Source organism: Carcharhinus amblyrhynchos, chromosome 12 (assembly GCF_965287045.1).
Source record: "Carcharhinus amblyrhynchos chromosome 12, sCarAmb.v2.hapA, whole genome shotgun sequence".
In the NCBI taxonomy this organism is placed as follows: domain Eukaryota; kingdom Metazoa; phylum Chordata; class Chondrichthyes; order Carcharhiniformes; family Carcharhinidae; genus Carcharhinus; species Carcharhinus amblyrhynchos.
Window position 1 is genome coordinate 77071197 of NC_137335.1, and position 15337 is coordinate 77086533.

At 44.9% G+C, this 15337-nt stretch overlaps 1 protein-coding gene across 1 annotated transcript in view; it reads left to right on the forward strand.

Moving 5' to 3' along the window:
* The first annotated feature begins 308 nt into the window (after positions 1-308).
* Positions 309-15337, forward strand: part of kif28 (kinesin family member 28) — a 56949-nt gene continuing 41920 nt past the window's right edge. The window contains exons 1-5 of the mRNA XM_080199845.1: positions 309-475; positions 5268-5459; positions 9242-9448; positions 10297-10332; positions 13569-13793. Coding sequence (XP_080055971.1) covers positions 422-475; positions 5268-5459; positions 9242-9448; positions 10297-10332; positions 13569-13793 — 714 coding nt within the window. The 5' untranslated portion in view covers positions 309-421. The remainder of the gene's footprint in view (positions 476-5267; positions 5460-9241; positions 9449-10296; positions 10333-13568; positions 13794-15337) is intronic.

Here is a 15337-nt window from a genome sequence, read left to right on the forward strand (position 1 = left end):
CTTTGCCCCACTGAACCCTAAGAAGATGTATGTTATTGGTGACCAATGGAGAGGGTGGTGGGGTGGGGGGGTGGGGGGGAGGGGGGGTGGTGGGTAGGTTTCAGAATAATAATGAAGAGGTATTTTACTTCCTGGTTATTGGCTGGGTGACAAATGTGCAGGTAATCCTTTAATTCCTCCCCCCCCCCGCCCACCTCCCACTGCCAACACTGTTGCTACACTTGATACCTCCAGCCTGACATTCAGAAACAATCCCCATTTGTGCGCACTTACCCGTAACACATCTCACAGAGGGAAAGTAATGCAGATGGAAAAGCAGGCAAGCCGCATTTAAGTTATAAAGTGACATCCCTTAATAAGCATCATCAGGTTAAAGCAGGCTGCCCAGACACCAACTGGGGAAATGCAGGAAGGATGAAATATGCTGAGTGCAGACAGTGTGAAAGTGGCAGTCCGTGTTCGACCATTTAACCAGGTGAGTGAGAGCTATAGCTACTTAAATATTTCAAGTGATTAACAAATAAGTTATTAATGTACGTATCGGCAATGTCTAACAGGACTAGACAGGGTAGATGCAGGAAGGATGTTCCTGATGGCGGGGAGTGCCAAACCAGGGGTCACAGCCTAAGGATACAGGGTAAACCTTTTAGGACTAAGATGAGGAGAAATTTCTTCACCCAGAAAGCGGTGAGCTGGTGGCATTCGCTACCACACAAAGCAGTTGAGGCCTACATATTGTGTTTACAAGAAGGAGTTAGTTATAGATCTTGGGGTGAAAGAGATTAAAGTATATGGGGGAAATCAAGATCAGTTTATTGAGTTCAGTTAAATTTTATTCACTAGTCAAAAGTAAGGCTTACATTAACGCTGCAATGAGGTTACTGTGAAATTCCCCCAGCTGCCGCAGTCCGGCACCTGTTCGGGTCAATGTACCTAACCAGCATGTCTTTCAGATTGTGGGAGGAAACTGGAGCACCCAGGGGAAACCCACGCAGACACAGGGAGAACATGCAAACTCCACACAGACAGTGACCCAAGCCAGGAATTAAACCCAGGTCCCTCACACTGTGAAGCAGCAGCGCTAACCACTGTGCCACCGTGCCGCCCCACTGTGCTACCATCAGTTTGATGATCAGCCATGATCATAATAAGAACATAAGAAATAAGAGCAGGAGTAGGCCATCTAGTCCTTCGAGCCTGCCCCACCATTCAATAACATCATGGCTGATCTGAAGTGGATCAGTTCCAGTTCCCCGCAGGCTCGCGGGGCTGAATGGCCTACTTCTGTTCCTATTTTCTATGTTTCTAAGAACTCTGTCAGGATACCTTTCAAAGACATCCAAAATCGCCTTTAATCCAGTTGCACTCTAGATGAACTGGGCACCATTATCCTACTCAAGAGTTTAATCCATCTAGAAACATCTGCTACATCTTACCACCAAGAAGCTGGTACTGCAGTTGGCAGAAGGGAGGCTAAAATTTTGTGAGAAATCTCCACACTTGCCTAATTTTTTATTTTGTTCAATCATGGGAATGTGGGCATCACTGCCTTGTCCAGCATTTATTGCCCATTGCTAATGCTGATGGTGAGCTACCTTCTTGAACCGCTGTAGCCTAGGAAGTAATGAAGTAATCTCTTAAGACATGTCAGAAGTGGCCAACGTAGCATCCACAGCAATGCATGTGTCACAAGCGCCCATGACTCATGACCTTAAGTTTATAGCATGCACAAGGTTTCACCCCCATTCAAACTTGATATAATGGACCGTGGCAGAGTGGTGAGCACTGCTGTGTCACAGCGCCAGGGACCTGGGTTTGATTCCCTGCTTGGGTCACTGTCAATGCTGACTCTGCTCGTTCTCCCCATGTCTGCATGAGTTTCCTCTGGATACTTCGGTTTCTTCCCACAGTCCAAAGATGAGCAGGTTAAGTTGATTGGCCATGCTAAATTGTCTCCTAGGGTCCCAGGATTGTAGATTAGAGGGATTAGCGGGGTAAATGTGTGGGGTTATAGGGATGGGACCTGGAGTTGGACTGTTGTCAATGCAGACTCAATGGGCTGAATGGCCTCTTCCTGCACTTAGGGTTTCTATTCTATGAAAGCCAAATATTTCTAGGTATTAATGCCAGGTTACTTCATCATAGTCGAGTTGGCACCAAGATCTAAACCAGGGTCATCCCAAGGACATCCAAAATCATCTTTAACCCAGTTGCATTGAAGATGAACTGGGCACCACTATCCTACCCAACAGTCTTAACCATCGGACAGCATTTTCACAGTATAGCCCCTCCACTCAGCCAAGTAGGGATTTCCAGTGGATATGTAGCTGAAACCTCTGTTGCTTCTAAGCTACTGTTTCACTGATAGCTAGGCTATAGTTTTGTTAGTTGACCTATCTTCCCCAGACAGATAGCTTATATTTGATAAGTGCCAATTTGTTAGGGACAAGTCCATTTAGTAAGCAGCAGTTTTACCTTGTTGGAAGTGACTGCTATTCTTAATCTGTGAAAAGTAAAAGAAATCCTTAGCCAATGTAAAATTTTATCATTAAATTACTGCTGCAAAAATATCTGTTAGAATCTAGTGTTTCATTAATGTTCAACATGATATGAGTTTTAAAACCTCAGCTGCTCCATCAGCCACTCTACACTCCTGCCAACCTTTTCCCCAACACGAGCAAACAGAGGATTGCTGTGTCCATTGGCTGGGAAGTGAGGAACATGAAGAAAGAACAAAAGGACATATTGGTCCTTTTGATCCAGTTAACTGACTGGTACCATCCTACTCACATTAGCTCCAGTACTGGTAATACAAACAAGGCATTAAACCAACTGACCACTGCCTTCTCAAAGAACAAAGAAAATCACAGCACAGGAACAGGCCCTTCGGCCCTCCAAGCCTGCACCGATTATTCTGCCCATTTGAAGGAAAACCCTTCTGGGGACCGTATCCCTCTATTCCCATCCTATTTATGTATTTGTCTACCATATCTGCTTCCACTACCTCCCCCGGCAGCAAGTTCCAGGCATCCACCACCCTCTGTATAGAAAACCTGCTTCGTACATCTCCTTTAAACTTTGCCTCTTGCACATTAACCTGTGCCCCCAGTAATTGACTCTTCCACCCTGGGAAAAAGCTTCTGATTATCCACTCTGTCCATGCCCCTCGTAATGTTGTAGACTTCTATCAGGTCGTGAAAATTCACATGGCCCTATTTTAAAGAAGAACTGGGAGCGGAGTGGGAGACATCTCTTCCCCGGTGTCCCAGCCAATATTTATCCATCAATCAACACCACAAGAAACATACTATTTGGCCATGGTGGCACAGGGCAGCATGATTCCGCATTGTTTAGCACTGCTGCCTCACAGTGCCAGGGACCTAGATTCGATTCTGGCCTTGGGTGGCTGTCTGTGTGGACTTTGTATGTTCTCCCCATGTCTGCATGGGTTTCGTTCAGGTGCTCCAGTTTTCTCCCACAGTCCAAAGATGTGTAGGTTTGGTGGATTGGCCATGATTAATGCATAGGGTTACGGGGTTAGGACAGGGAGGTGGGCCTTGGTAAGATGCTGGGTCGGTGCAGACTCGATTGGCCTCCTTTTACACTGTAGGGATTCTGTGGGATTATCACGTTTCTGTCTTTGGGATCTTGCTGTGCATAAATTAGTTGCCTAAGTTACAACAATGACATCACTTCACAAGTGCCTCATTGGCTATAAAGTGCTGTGGGGTATCCTAAATGTGTGAAAGGCACCACATAAAGACACGTTCTTTCTCTCCTTTCCAATAGAAGTTACTGTGCCAGTTAAATGATTTCACTTCTGTAGATTGTCAATGAATACAATTAATCCAGTTCTTTTGTGCTGCACGGAATAGATTATGTTGATTCTAGCAGTCGTGCTGTTAATTTTTTCCGGCCCTGCTATTTTAATGTACTTTGTTTTCTCACTCTGCATTCTGGGTTCCTGTGTATAGCGTGTTTTGTGATGTTCTCCCAGTGCCAGATAGCTTGCCAATAGCTGCCACCTACACTGGTATTCCTTAGGTCATGGCACATTGAGCCTACACTGATAACATTATGAGATGTCCTCTGTATGTACGTAGGAGCCTGCACATTCTCCCTGTGTCTGCGTGGGTTTCCTCCGGGCACTCCGGTTTCCTCCCACAGTCTGAAAGATGTGCTGGTTAGGGTGCATTGGCTGTGCTAAATTTTCCCTCAGCGTACCTGAGCAAGCGTCAGAGTGTGAACATAAGAATATAAGAAATAGGAGCAGGAGTAGGTCATCTAGCCCTTCGAGCCTGCCCGCCATTCAATATCAATGTGGATCAATTCCACATTCCTGCTTTCTCCCCATAACCCTTAGTTCCCTTGTCTATCAAAAACCTATCTACCCATGACTTAAATATGTTTATCGAGGTAGCCTCCACCACTTCAATGGGCAGAGAATTCCAGAGATTCACCACCGTTTGAGCGAAGAAGTTCCTTCTCAACTCTGATCTGAACTGACCCCCCTTACCTTGATGCTGTGCCCTCTAGTCCTGCTATTCCTTTCTAAGCGGGAAGAATCTCTCTACCTCTACCCTATCCATCCCTTTCATTATCTTATACGTCTCTATAAGATCCCCCCTCATCCTTCCAAACTCCAACGAGTACAGACCCAGTCTATTTAGTCTCTCTTCATAGTCCAACCCCCTCATCTCCAGTATCAGCCTAGTGAACCTCCTCTGCACTCCCTCCAAGGCCAAAATATCCTTGCGCAAGTGTGGCCACCAAAACTGCACACAGTCCTCCAGCTGCGGCCTCACCAGTACCCTGTACAGTTGCAGCAAGACCTCCCTACTTTTATATTCCATCCCCCTCGCTATGAAGGCTAGCATGCCATTCACCTTCCTGACCACCTGCTGCACCTGCAGGCTGAGTTTTTGCAACTCATGCACAAGGACCCCCAGGTCCCTCTGCACCGTAGCATGCTGCAGCTTTTCGCCTTTTAAATAATAATCCCTCCTACCACTATTTCTGCCAAAGTGGATAACCTCAATTAGGGTGTGGCAATTAGGGGATTTTCACAGTAACTTCATTACAGTGTTAATGTAAACCTATTTGTGACATGAATAGATAAACTTTAAAACTTGGAGAATAATCTTTAATCTCCTTAACCTAAAGTAATTTAGGATGTTACTCATGCACTGTCGCAAATATTTCTCCATCAACTCCCACCTGAATGACATTTCTTTTTAAACAAAGTGTCACCCCACTTATCTTAACAGATGGAGAAGGATGCACGGAGCCATTGTATTATCTCCATGTTTTTAAACAGCATCACAATTTGTGATCCCAGAAATCGCAACAATGTGAAAAGCTTTACATTTGATCTGGCCTATTGGTCACACAGTGCGTTTATTAAAAATGATGAGGGAATCCTTATTCCAGATGGACCTACAAGCAGATATGCAGACCAGGTAAGATGATACAGTTGCTTTCTGGAAGGATTAGACTTTCATTATACAGACTAATGTTGACTTTATTTAGAGCATGGGATCTAGGCGGAGTCTTCAGTTCCGTATTGAGGGAATTATAAGAACATAAGAACATAAGAAATAGGAGCAGGAGTAGGCCATCTAGCCGTTCGAGCCTGCCCCGCCATTCAATAAGATCATGGCTGATCTGTCGTGGCTCAGTTCCACATTCCCGCCCTCTCCCCATAACCCTTAATCCCCTCGCTTATCAAAAACCCATCAACCCGCGTCTTAAAAATATTTAGCGACGCAGCCTCTACCACCTCAACGGGCAGAGAATTCCAGAGATTCACCACCCTTTGAGTGAAGAAGTTCCTCCTCAACTCCATTCTAAACCGCCCCCCCTTTATCTTGAGGCTGCGCCCCCTAGTCCTACTGTCCTTTCTGAGCGGGAAGAGTCTCTCCACCTCTGTCCTATCCATCCCATTCATCATCTTATACGTCTCAATGAGATCTCCTCTCATTCTTCTAAACTCTAACGAGTACAAGCCTAGTTTATTCAGCCTCTCCTCATAGCTCAACCCCCTCAACTCCAGTATCAGCCTAGTAAACCTCCTCTGCACTCCCTCCAAGGCCAAAATATCCTTGCGTAAGTACAGCAACCAAAACTGCACACAGTACTCCAGCTGCAGCCTCACCAATGCCCTATACAGCCGCAGCAAGACCTCCCTACTTTTATATTCAATCCCCCTCGCTATGAAGGCCGACATCCCATTAGCCTTCCTGACCACCTGCTGCACCTGCAGGCTGGGTTTTTGCGACTCATGCACAAGGACCCCGAGGTCCCTCTGCACCGTCGCCTGCTGCAGCTTTTCGCCACGTAAGTAATAGTCCTTCCTACCATTATTCCTACCAAAGTGGACCACCTCGCACTTGCCAACATTAAATTCCATTTGCCATTTCCTGGCCCATTCGCCCAGCCTATCTAGATCCTTCTGCAGACTCTCCACACCCTCCGCACAATTTGCCTTTCCACCAATCTTGGTGTCATCAGCAAATTTCGACACCATACACTCGGTTCCCTCCTCCAGATCATCTATATAAATGGTAAATAGCTGAGGCCCCAGCACCGACCCCTGGTGCACTCCACTAGTCACCAACCGCCAATCCGAATAGCATCCATTGACCCCCACTCTCTGCCTCCTATTTGACAATCAATCCTCTATCCACGCTAACACCTACCCCCAACTCCATGCCCCCTTACCTTCTGCAATAACCTCTTGTGAGGTACCTTGTCAAACGCCTTCTGAAAATCAAGAAAGACCACATCCACCAGCTCTCCTCTATCCACCGCCCTAGACACATCCTCATAGAACTCCAATAAATTTGTCAGACACAACTTCCCCTTAACGAAACCGTGCTGCGTCTGCTCTATCAAGCAATTCCCCTCAAGATGCCTCGCTATTTCCTCCTTGATGACGGATTCTAACATTTTACCTACAACAGACGTTAAACTAACCAGCCTATAATTCCCTGCCTTTTGCCTGCCACCCTTCTTAAACAATGGCATAACATTAGCCGCTTTCCAATCTTCCGGCACTTCCCCGGAATCCAGCGACGTCTGGAAAATAACCACCAAGGCATCCACTATCACCTCCGCCATTTCTTTCAGAACCCTCGGATGCATTCCATCCGGTCCTGGGGACTTGTCCACAATCAGTCCCTCCAGTCTGTCGAGCACCGCCTCTCTAGTAACAATAATGTCGTTGAGACCCTCCAGTCCTACCACCTTTCCATCGCTAACACCCAGCAAATTATTCACGTCTTCCTTCATGAAGACCGAAACAAAAAAGTTATTCGAGGCCTCAGCCATTTCCCCATCCCCTACCACTAAGTCCCCCCTCTCATCCTCTAAGGGTCCAACATTCACCCTAGCCAGCCTCTTCCTTTTTATGTATTTATAAAAACTCTTGCTATCCTTTTTTATATTAAGCGCTAGCCCAGCTTCATAGTTTGTCCTACCCTTCTTTATCAATTTCTTTGTCAATCTTTGTTGACATTTAAACCTCTCCCAATCCTCTTCTTGCCCACTACTCTTAGCTACTGTAAACGCCTCCGCTTTTAATTTAACACTTTCCTTCCCCTCCTTTGTTATCCACGGCTTATTACCTCTCCTCCCACGGTCCTTTTTAACCATCGGAATAGATTTCTGCTGAGCACCAAGAAAGATCCTCCACTGCTGCTCAGCAGACCTACCTTCCAACGAATTATCATTGTTCCAGGAGTAATACTATCGGTAATGCATAGCAGTGTAGGGTTTCACGGTCTGAGGTTAAAACCCTTCTAATGAAAAACTCTAAGGTCTGAATTCTTCATTCCTAACATAAACATCCTCCGTTGTGCCTGACCTACAAGAAACAAAGAACTAGTGTTTATAAATCAAGTGGTATTTATTAAGCAAAATTTTAAAACACTTAACACCAATCGGTGAAGACAACATCAAAGGCCTTGGTCCCTCAAGATCCTAGGAATCCTTTAGCGTAGCTAGCACAGGTGATGTCTTTCTCTTCTTTGTCTTTGATGTAACATTGAACATTGTCCAGAAGAGTCATACCTTAGAAGCTTTGAGCCAACGAAGATAGATTGGTGATTAGATTAACCTGTAGGGAACATCAGAGTATTTTCCAGGTGACAAGAAGCTATAAATTCTGGATAAACAGAGTGAATTCAAGATTCCAAGTATGGAAATCACTATTGGACAGGTACAAAAACTCATTCAAAAAGCTAATTGACTGTTGATTGTTGTCTGAGGAGATCTGAAAGGGGTGGGAGTTATGTCCCAGCTGTACAGGGCTTCGATTAGATGCTACCCTAGTCATGCATATAATTCTGGGAAGCAGATCTCAGCAAGGAGATATTAGCCTTGGAGTGGCTACAGGATAGGGAGACTTTAAAAGGTTAAATTATGAGGATGGGTTTCATAGACTAGGCTTATACTGAGTCTATTCTGAGGAAGAGTCATACAAACTCAAAATGTTAACTGTGTTTCTCTCTCCACAGCTGACCTGCTGAGCTTTTCCAGCATTTTCTGTTCTTATTATATTCATTCCCTTGAATATATTGACTATAAACGGGAAACCTAATTGAGGTGTTTACAATGATTAATAGATTGAATTGACTGAATTGAGTGAAACTATATCCTCTGGTGTATGAACTCACATTGCACAGACACACAAATGCACATGCATACACACACATACACGCACACATGCACATGCATGCATGCGCGCACACACAAAAACATGCACATGCATATACACACATGCATACACATACATATGCACACACGTGCATGCACATATACACACACACACATGCACATGCATGCATGCACACACACACAGATCACGCACACACATGCACACACATAAGACAAGGGATCATCACAGAATCCCCAGTGCAAAAGGAGGCCATTCAGCCCACTGAGACTGCACCGACCACAATCCCACCCAGGCGCTATATTTACCCTGTTAATCCCCCGAGACCAAGGGGCATGGCCAATCAACCTAACTTACACATCTTTGGTCTGTGGGAGGAAACTGGAGCACTCGGAGGAAACCCACAGACACGAGGAGAATGTGCGAACTCCGCACAGTCAGTGACCCGAGGCTGGAATTGAACCTGGGTCCCTGGTGCTGTGAGGCAGCATTGCTGACCACTGTGCCATCGTGCATGCCCAATGAAGAGAAGAGAAAAATATTGAATTTTGTTTAACTTCTTTTTAGAGGAGAGTGTTTGATGATCTTGGCCAAGAAGTGTTGAAGAATGCATGGAAGGGATACAATGCTACGCTGTTAGCCTACGGACAGACAGGCTCGGGAAAGAGTTACTCTATGATTGGCTATGGTCCAGATAGAGGGATAATCCCATTAACTTGTCATGAGTTATTCAAAGCAATTCAACAAAATCAGGAACTGGATAAACAGTACCAGGTAAGGATTAGCTGTTCTCAGGTGGAGTGATTGGAAATTGGTAAAGGGCATTTGGGGGTTTAGTGGGTTTTTGGGATCAATGGCAACTTAGTGAAAGCTTCAAAGTTTATTTATTAGTCACAAGTAAGGCTTACATCAACGCTGCAATGAAGTTACTGTGAAAATCCCCTAGTCACCACACTCTGGCGCCTGTTTGGATACACTGAGGGAGAACTTAGCATGACCAATGCACCCTAACCAGCATGTATTTCAGATGGTGGGAGGAAACCGGAGCACCCAGAGGAAACCCACACAGACACAGTGGCCCAAGCCAGAAATCAAACCCAGGTCCCTGATGCTATAAGACAGCTGTGCTAACCACTGTGTCACCGTGTCGCACATAATAGCTTTGAGATGAATAGTGGTTATTTTGGAAGCTGGGGAGCAGGTGTCTGTAGGCAAATGATGGAAGCAGATTAAGTGTTAACTAGAACCCAGAATACCCAAAAGACGTTTATTCAAGCATTGCACAATATTAGTAATCCAATAACCTAATCCATCATACATCACAAACAGACTTTCTAGATGCTTTTACAAATCATTAATTATTTCCACTGGGATAACAGTGGGAACCTAGCTGGCCCTTCAGGGATAGACTCCATTCATTATTGATGGTAGAATGTGGTTATTAATTGAATTGTGATGAGCACTGAAGTATCAGTCAGTCTGGAGTGCACGTGGAGGTTAATGATGTTAGGGGGACATGTCTGTCTTCTGAATCTAGGATGAAACCTGGTGTTGTCAGACTTTTTACTTTGTTGAGTGTAACATGGCATTAAAGTCCCAGTTTAATTTCTCTTCTTTTACAGATTTATTTCAGCATGTTGGAAATCTACAATGAAAAGGTCATTTTTCCTCTCTACTGGAAAATCTCTGACGCCTTCTCCTCTCAATAGAATGATGTGTGCTTTGAGTAGGTGTTGCATCGGTACAACATGAAGGCATGTCCTAAGGGGATAGGTTCAATGATCTTTCCAGTGTTTTTACTCAGAGTGAAATGATTCACTTTGTTAGGAAGAATGAAGAACAGAAATATAAATAAAAGTGGCAAAATGGAAGCAAAATACCTCGCGGGTGCTGGAAAGCTGAAGTAAAAACAGAAAATGCTGGGAAATCATAGAAACCCTACAGTGCAGAAAGAGGCCATTTGGCCCATCGAGTCAGCACTGACCACAATCCCACCCAGGCCCTTACTCTATATCCCTACATATTTACCCGCTAATCCCTCTAATCTACACATCTCAGGACACTAAGGGGCAATTTTAGCATGGCCAATCAACCTAACCTGCACATCTTTGGACTGTGGGAGGAAACCAGAGCACCCAGAGGAAACCCACGGAGACACAAGGAGAATGTGCAAATTCTACACAGATGGTGACCCAAACTGGGAATCAAACCCAGGTCCCAGGAGCTGTGAAGCAGCAGTGCTAACCTCTGTGCTACCATGCCACCCCAAACACAGCAGGTCTGGCAGCACCTGTGAAGAGAGAGATAGAGTTAATGTTTTGAGTCCATGAGACTCCAGCTGTGAAGAACCATATGAACTTGGAACATTTTCTGGCCATTCCCATCAACAGGATCTTCTGGTCCCGCCAACGGCAACCCCATGCCATGGGTTCCCTGGCAGCAGAGGATACGAACAATGGGAAACACTGGGTTGAGACTGGCAGGACTGGAAGATCCCACCACTGGCCAATGGCGGACCATCTCCAATGCTGTAAAATACGCCACAGGGAGGGAGGTGGAAAATCCCGCTCATTAGCCCTGTTCCTCTTTCCACAGGCACAGTCAAATCTGCTGAGTGTTTCAAACATTTTGTGTAACTAAATAAAAATAGTAAAGTTTAAAGTCTTCCAGGATCTTTATGGTCAGAGAAAATGCAATAGACATTAAATAGGGGAGTCAATGATCTGGTGGCATTATCTCTAAACTATCAATCCAGGAACTCAGCTAATGTTCCGGGGGACCTGGGTTCGAATCCCACCACAGCAGATGGTGGAATTTGAATTCAATAAAAAATAACTGGAATTAAAATCTGCTGACGATCTTGAAACCATTATCGGAAAACCCCATCTGGTTCCCTAACACCCTTTAGGGAAGGAAATCTGCCATCCTGACCTGGTCTGGCCTACATGTGACTCCAGAGCCACAGCGATGTTGTTGACTCTCAACTGCCTTTGGGCAACCGGGGATGGACAATAAATGCTGGCCAGCTGGTGATGCCAGCGTCCCACAAATAATTTTTTTTTAAATTAACTTAATTAAACTATACCAATAATTCTTGCATTTTAAGTAAAACTCAACCTTATCTTGTTGGTTCCAGTGAAGTAAGTAATATATAATGTGCCAACAAATAATCCAGTTAATTCATTAAGCGGAGGTTTGGTTCCCACGCTTCACTGATATTAGCTCAGATGTTGGTGGACTGGAAGTGCTCATTTCAGAACTGAGTGAAGACTGGGCACATCGCACCCAGGCACTATTCCCGTAACCCCACATACTTACCCTGTGATCAGATTGATGTGATCAGATGGAACTTCACAACCTACGATTGCCATTGGTTTAAATATAGTTTGTGCCCGATAGGAAGATTTCTCTTTCGACAGATATTGTTCTTAATCCCAAAATAGAAGATGAGAGTGTAGAAGGATGGGGCAAAGAGGAATGGTAAATAAAAGACGCTGAGGTAAAATAAATACCAAGAGTGATGAGAGATGATAAAAGAATAAAGTTAAACTAAATCAGAAAGTGAGACGTGAGAGAATAAGGCCAATCACAGATGATGGGTTTACAAATGCTTAATACTGGGAATCACTTTATCATTATTACTTTTTGACTTAATTTGATTTATTATTGTCACATGTATTAGTCTACAGTGCAAAGTATTGTTTCTTGCATGCTATACAGACAAAATATACCGTTCATGGAGAAGGAAATAAGAGCATGCAGAGTGTAGTGTTATAGTCATAGCGAGGGTGTAGCGAAAGATCAACATAACGCAAGGTAGGACCATTCAGAAGTCTGACAGCAGCAGGGAAGAAGCTGTTCTTGTGTCGATTGGTACGTGACCTTAAATTTTTTTATCTTTTTCCCAACGGAAGAAGGTGGAAGAGAAAATGCCCGGAGTGCGTGGAGTCCTTAGTTATGCTGGCTGCTTCCCGAAGGCAGCAGGGAGTGGATGGGAGGCTGGTTTGCTTGACGGATTGGGCTACATTCACAACCTTCTGTAGTTTCTTGCAGTCGTGGGCAGAGCAGGAGCCCATACCAAGCTGTGATACAACCAGAAAGAATGCTTCCTATGGTACATCTGTAAAAGTTGGTGGGATTCGTAGCTGACATGCCAAATTTCCTTAGTCTTCTGAGAAAGTAGAGGTGTTGGTGGGCTTTCTCAACTATAGTAACAACGCTTACAGGTAACGTTGAGTAATTGTGTAGATTTATTGCTGTGAATATTGGGGTTAATTTCTGTCTCCCCCATGAATGGGTTGAAAATTAACTAAAATCTGCCTGTCACTGGGTGACTGGAATATCCTTCGTCACGCCTGTAATCTGAGGGTTAAATGAAAGAGGTACGGTCTATATATTTTTATCGCATCTAACATAAGAACATAAGAAATAGGAGCAGGAGTAGGCCATCCAGCCCCTCGAGCCTGCCCCGCCATTCAATAAGATCATGGCTGATCTGTCGTGTCTCAGTTCCACCTTCCCACCCTCTCCCCATAACCCTTAATTCGCTTGCCTATCAAAAACCTATCAACTCGCGTCTTAAGTATATTTAGCGAGGCAGCCTCCACCACTTCAACGGGCAGAGAATTCCAGAGATTCACCACCCTTTGAGTGAAGAAGTTCCTCCTCAACTCCGTTCTAAACCGCCCCCCCTTTATCTTGAGGCTGTGCCCCCTAGTCCTACTGTCCTTTCTGAGCGGGAAGAGTCTCTCCACCTCTACTCTATCCATCCCATTCATCATCTTATACGTCTCAATGAGATCTCCCCTCATTCTTCTAAACTCTAACGAGTACAAGCCTAGTTTATTCAGCCTCTCCTCATAGTTCAACCCCCTCTAAAATTAATGTCTCCTAGGTGATTGACTTGCTATCCAAGAGTAAGCAGCCTGGAGGTCTAAAAGTGCGAGAAAGCCCCCAGAGGGGGTTCTATGTGGAAGATCTGACGTCAGTGCCTTGTGAAAGTTACCAGCAGGTTGAACAGTTGCTGAAAGAAGGAAATAAGAAGAGGATCACGGCGTCTACCAACATCAACATGAGCAGCAGTCGTTCACACATGATCATCACCGTCCGATTCAAACAGGTACCAGTCAGCAGGACAGGGCAGCAAGGACGGTGACACCAACTTTCTCAGCCATTAACCTCCTTCTGCAAAGTTTACCTTCATATAAAATGACCTGGACTTACGCACACAGGACACAATTTCAAAGCCTGCAGGTGACAGGAAACTCAGAAATCCAATAAACAGCAAGGAAGAAACTTCAGGGGGACGTTGATGAGTAAAATGGGCAGACACGAGGCAGATAAACATTAAAGCAGAGCACTGTGGAGTGATTCACTCTGGTAGGGAGGATGAAGAGAGGCAGTAGAAATAAAATGTGCTTTTTAAAGAGGCTTCCCGTATCCTTAAATCATACACAAAGGCACAGTGCACAAACGTAAGAAAGTTATACTAAGACATTGATTGAGAAATGAAACTTCTGTTGGAAACCCCTTGCTGGAGTGTTAACACTGGCAGCTGTGTTCACAATGTGGAACCAGACGGCTGACCAAATCAACAGGTACATAGACGCGGCTGTACCCTTACCCCAGCAAGAGAAGCAATTCCTTCCTCCAATAGAAACAAATTGGAGCAGATTAAAAAATAGAGTTCTTATAAACATCAAATTGTAGGGATAGGATTTTCAATTAATTTACCTGGGTGGGTAATGTGGAGGAGGCATCATGCTGGGAAATTCAAGGAGGAGCTGGATAGACATTTAGCCAAGAAAGGATTCTGGTGTGGGACAATAGAATAGAGTAAAATAGAATAGCATCTCTACAGTGCAGAAAGAGGCCATTTGGCCCATTGAGTCGGCACTGATCACAATCCCACCCCGGCCCTTTCCCCATAACCCCACTTACCTACTCTGCTAACCCCCTGACACTAAGGGGCAACTTAGCATGGCCAACCAACCTAACCCACACATCATTGGACTGTGGGAAGAAACTGGAGCATTCAGAGGAAACCCACGCAGACATGGGGAAAACACACAGACTCCACACAGACAGTCACCCAAGCCAAGAATTGAACCTGGGCCCTTGGCGCTATGAGACAGCAGTGCTAACCATTGTACCACCGTGCTGTCCAAAGGGGGAGTGAGGGGATTTTTTCATTTTGTGTCTGATCGGATTGAGGTGATATTTGAAGGAGAAAATATTGCAAGACTGTGGGAGAATGGAGGAAGCTCTAGGTGGGGGTGGGGGTTTCAATTGATTATCTCTTCCAAAGAGCTAACACAGACACAATGGGCCAATGGCCTCCTCTGCTGTGAAATTTTATGATATTCTGGCCAACCCTGAGAGCCACACTTTTGGAAAGAGACCTCAGACCTTAGACAGAGCAGAGGAGATTCTTTAGAATTATATCAGGAATGGACAGACAAGTGAAATAGGTCAAAGAAGTAGGTTTAAGTAGCAGCTTTAAGGAGGAGTGGGAGATGGAGAGACTTAGGGCCTGGACAGCTGAAATCACAGTCATCAATGATGACACAATAAAAATCAGGGACACGCAAGAGACCAAAGTTGGAGGAGCTCAGAGATTGCAGAGGATTGAGGTTAAGGAGGTTACAGATATTGGGAGCAGCA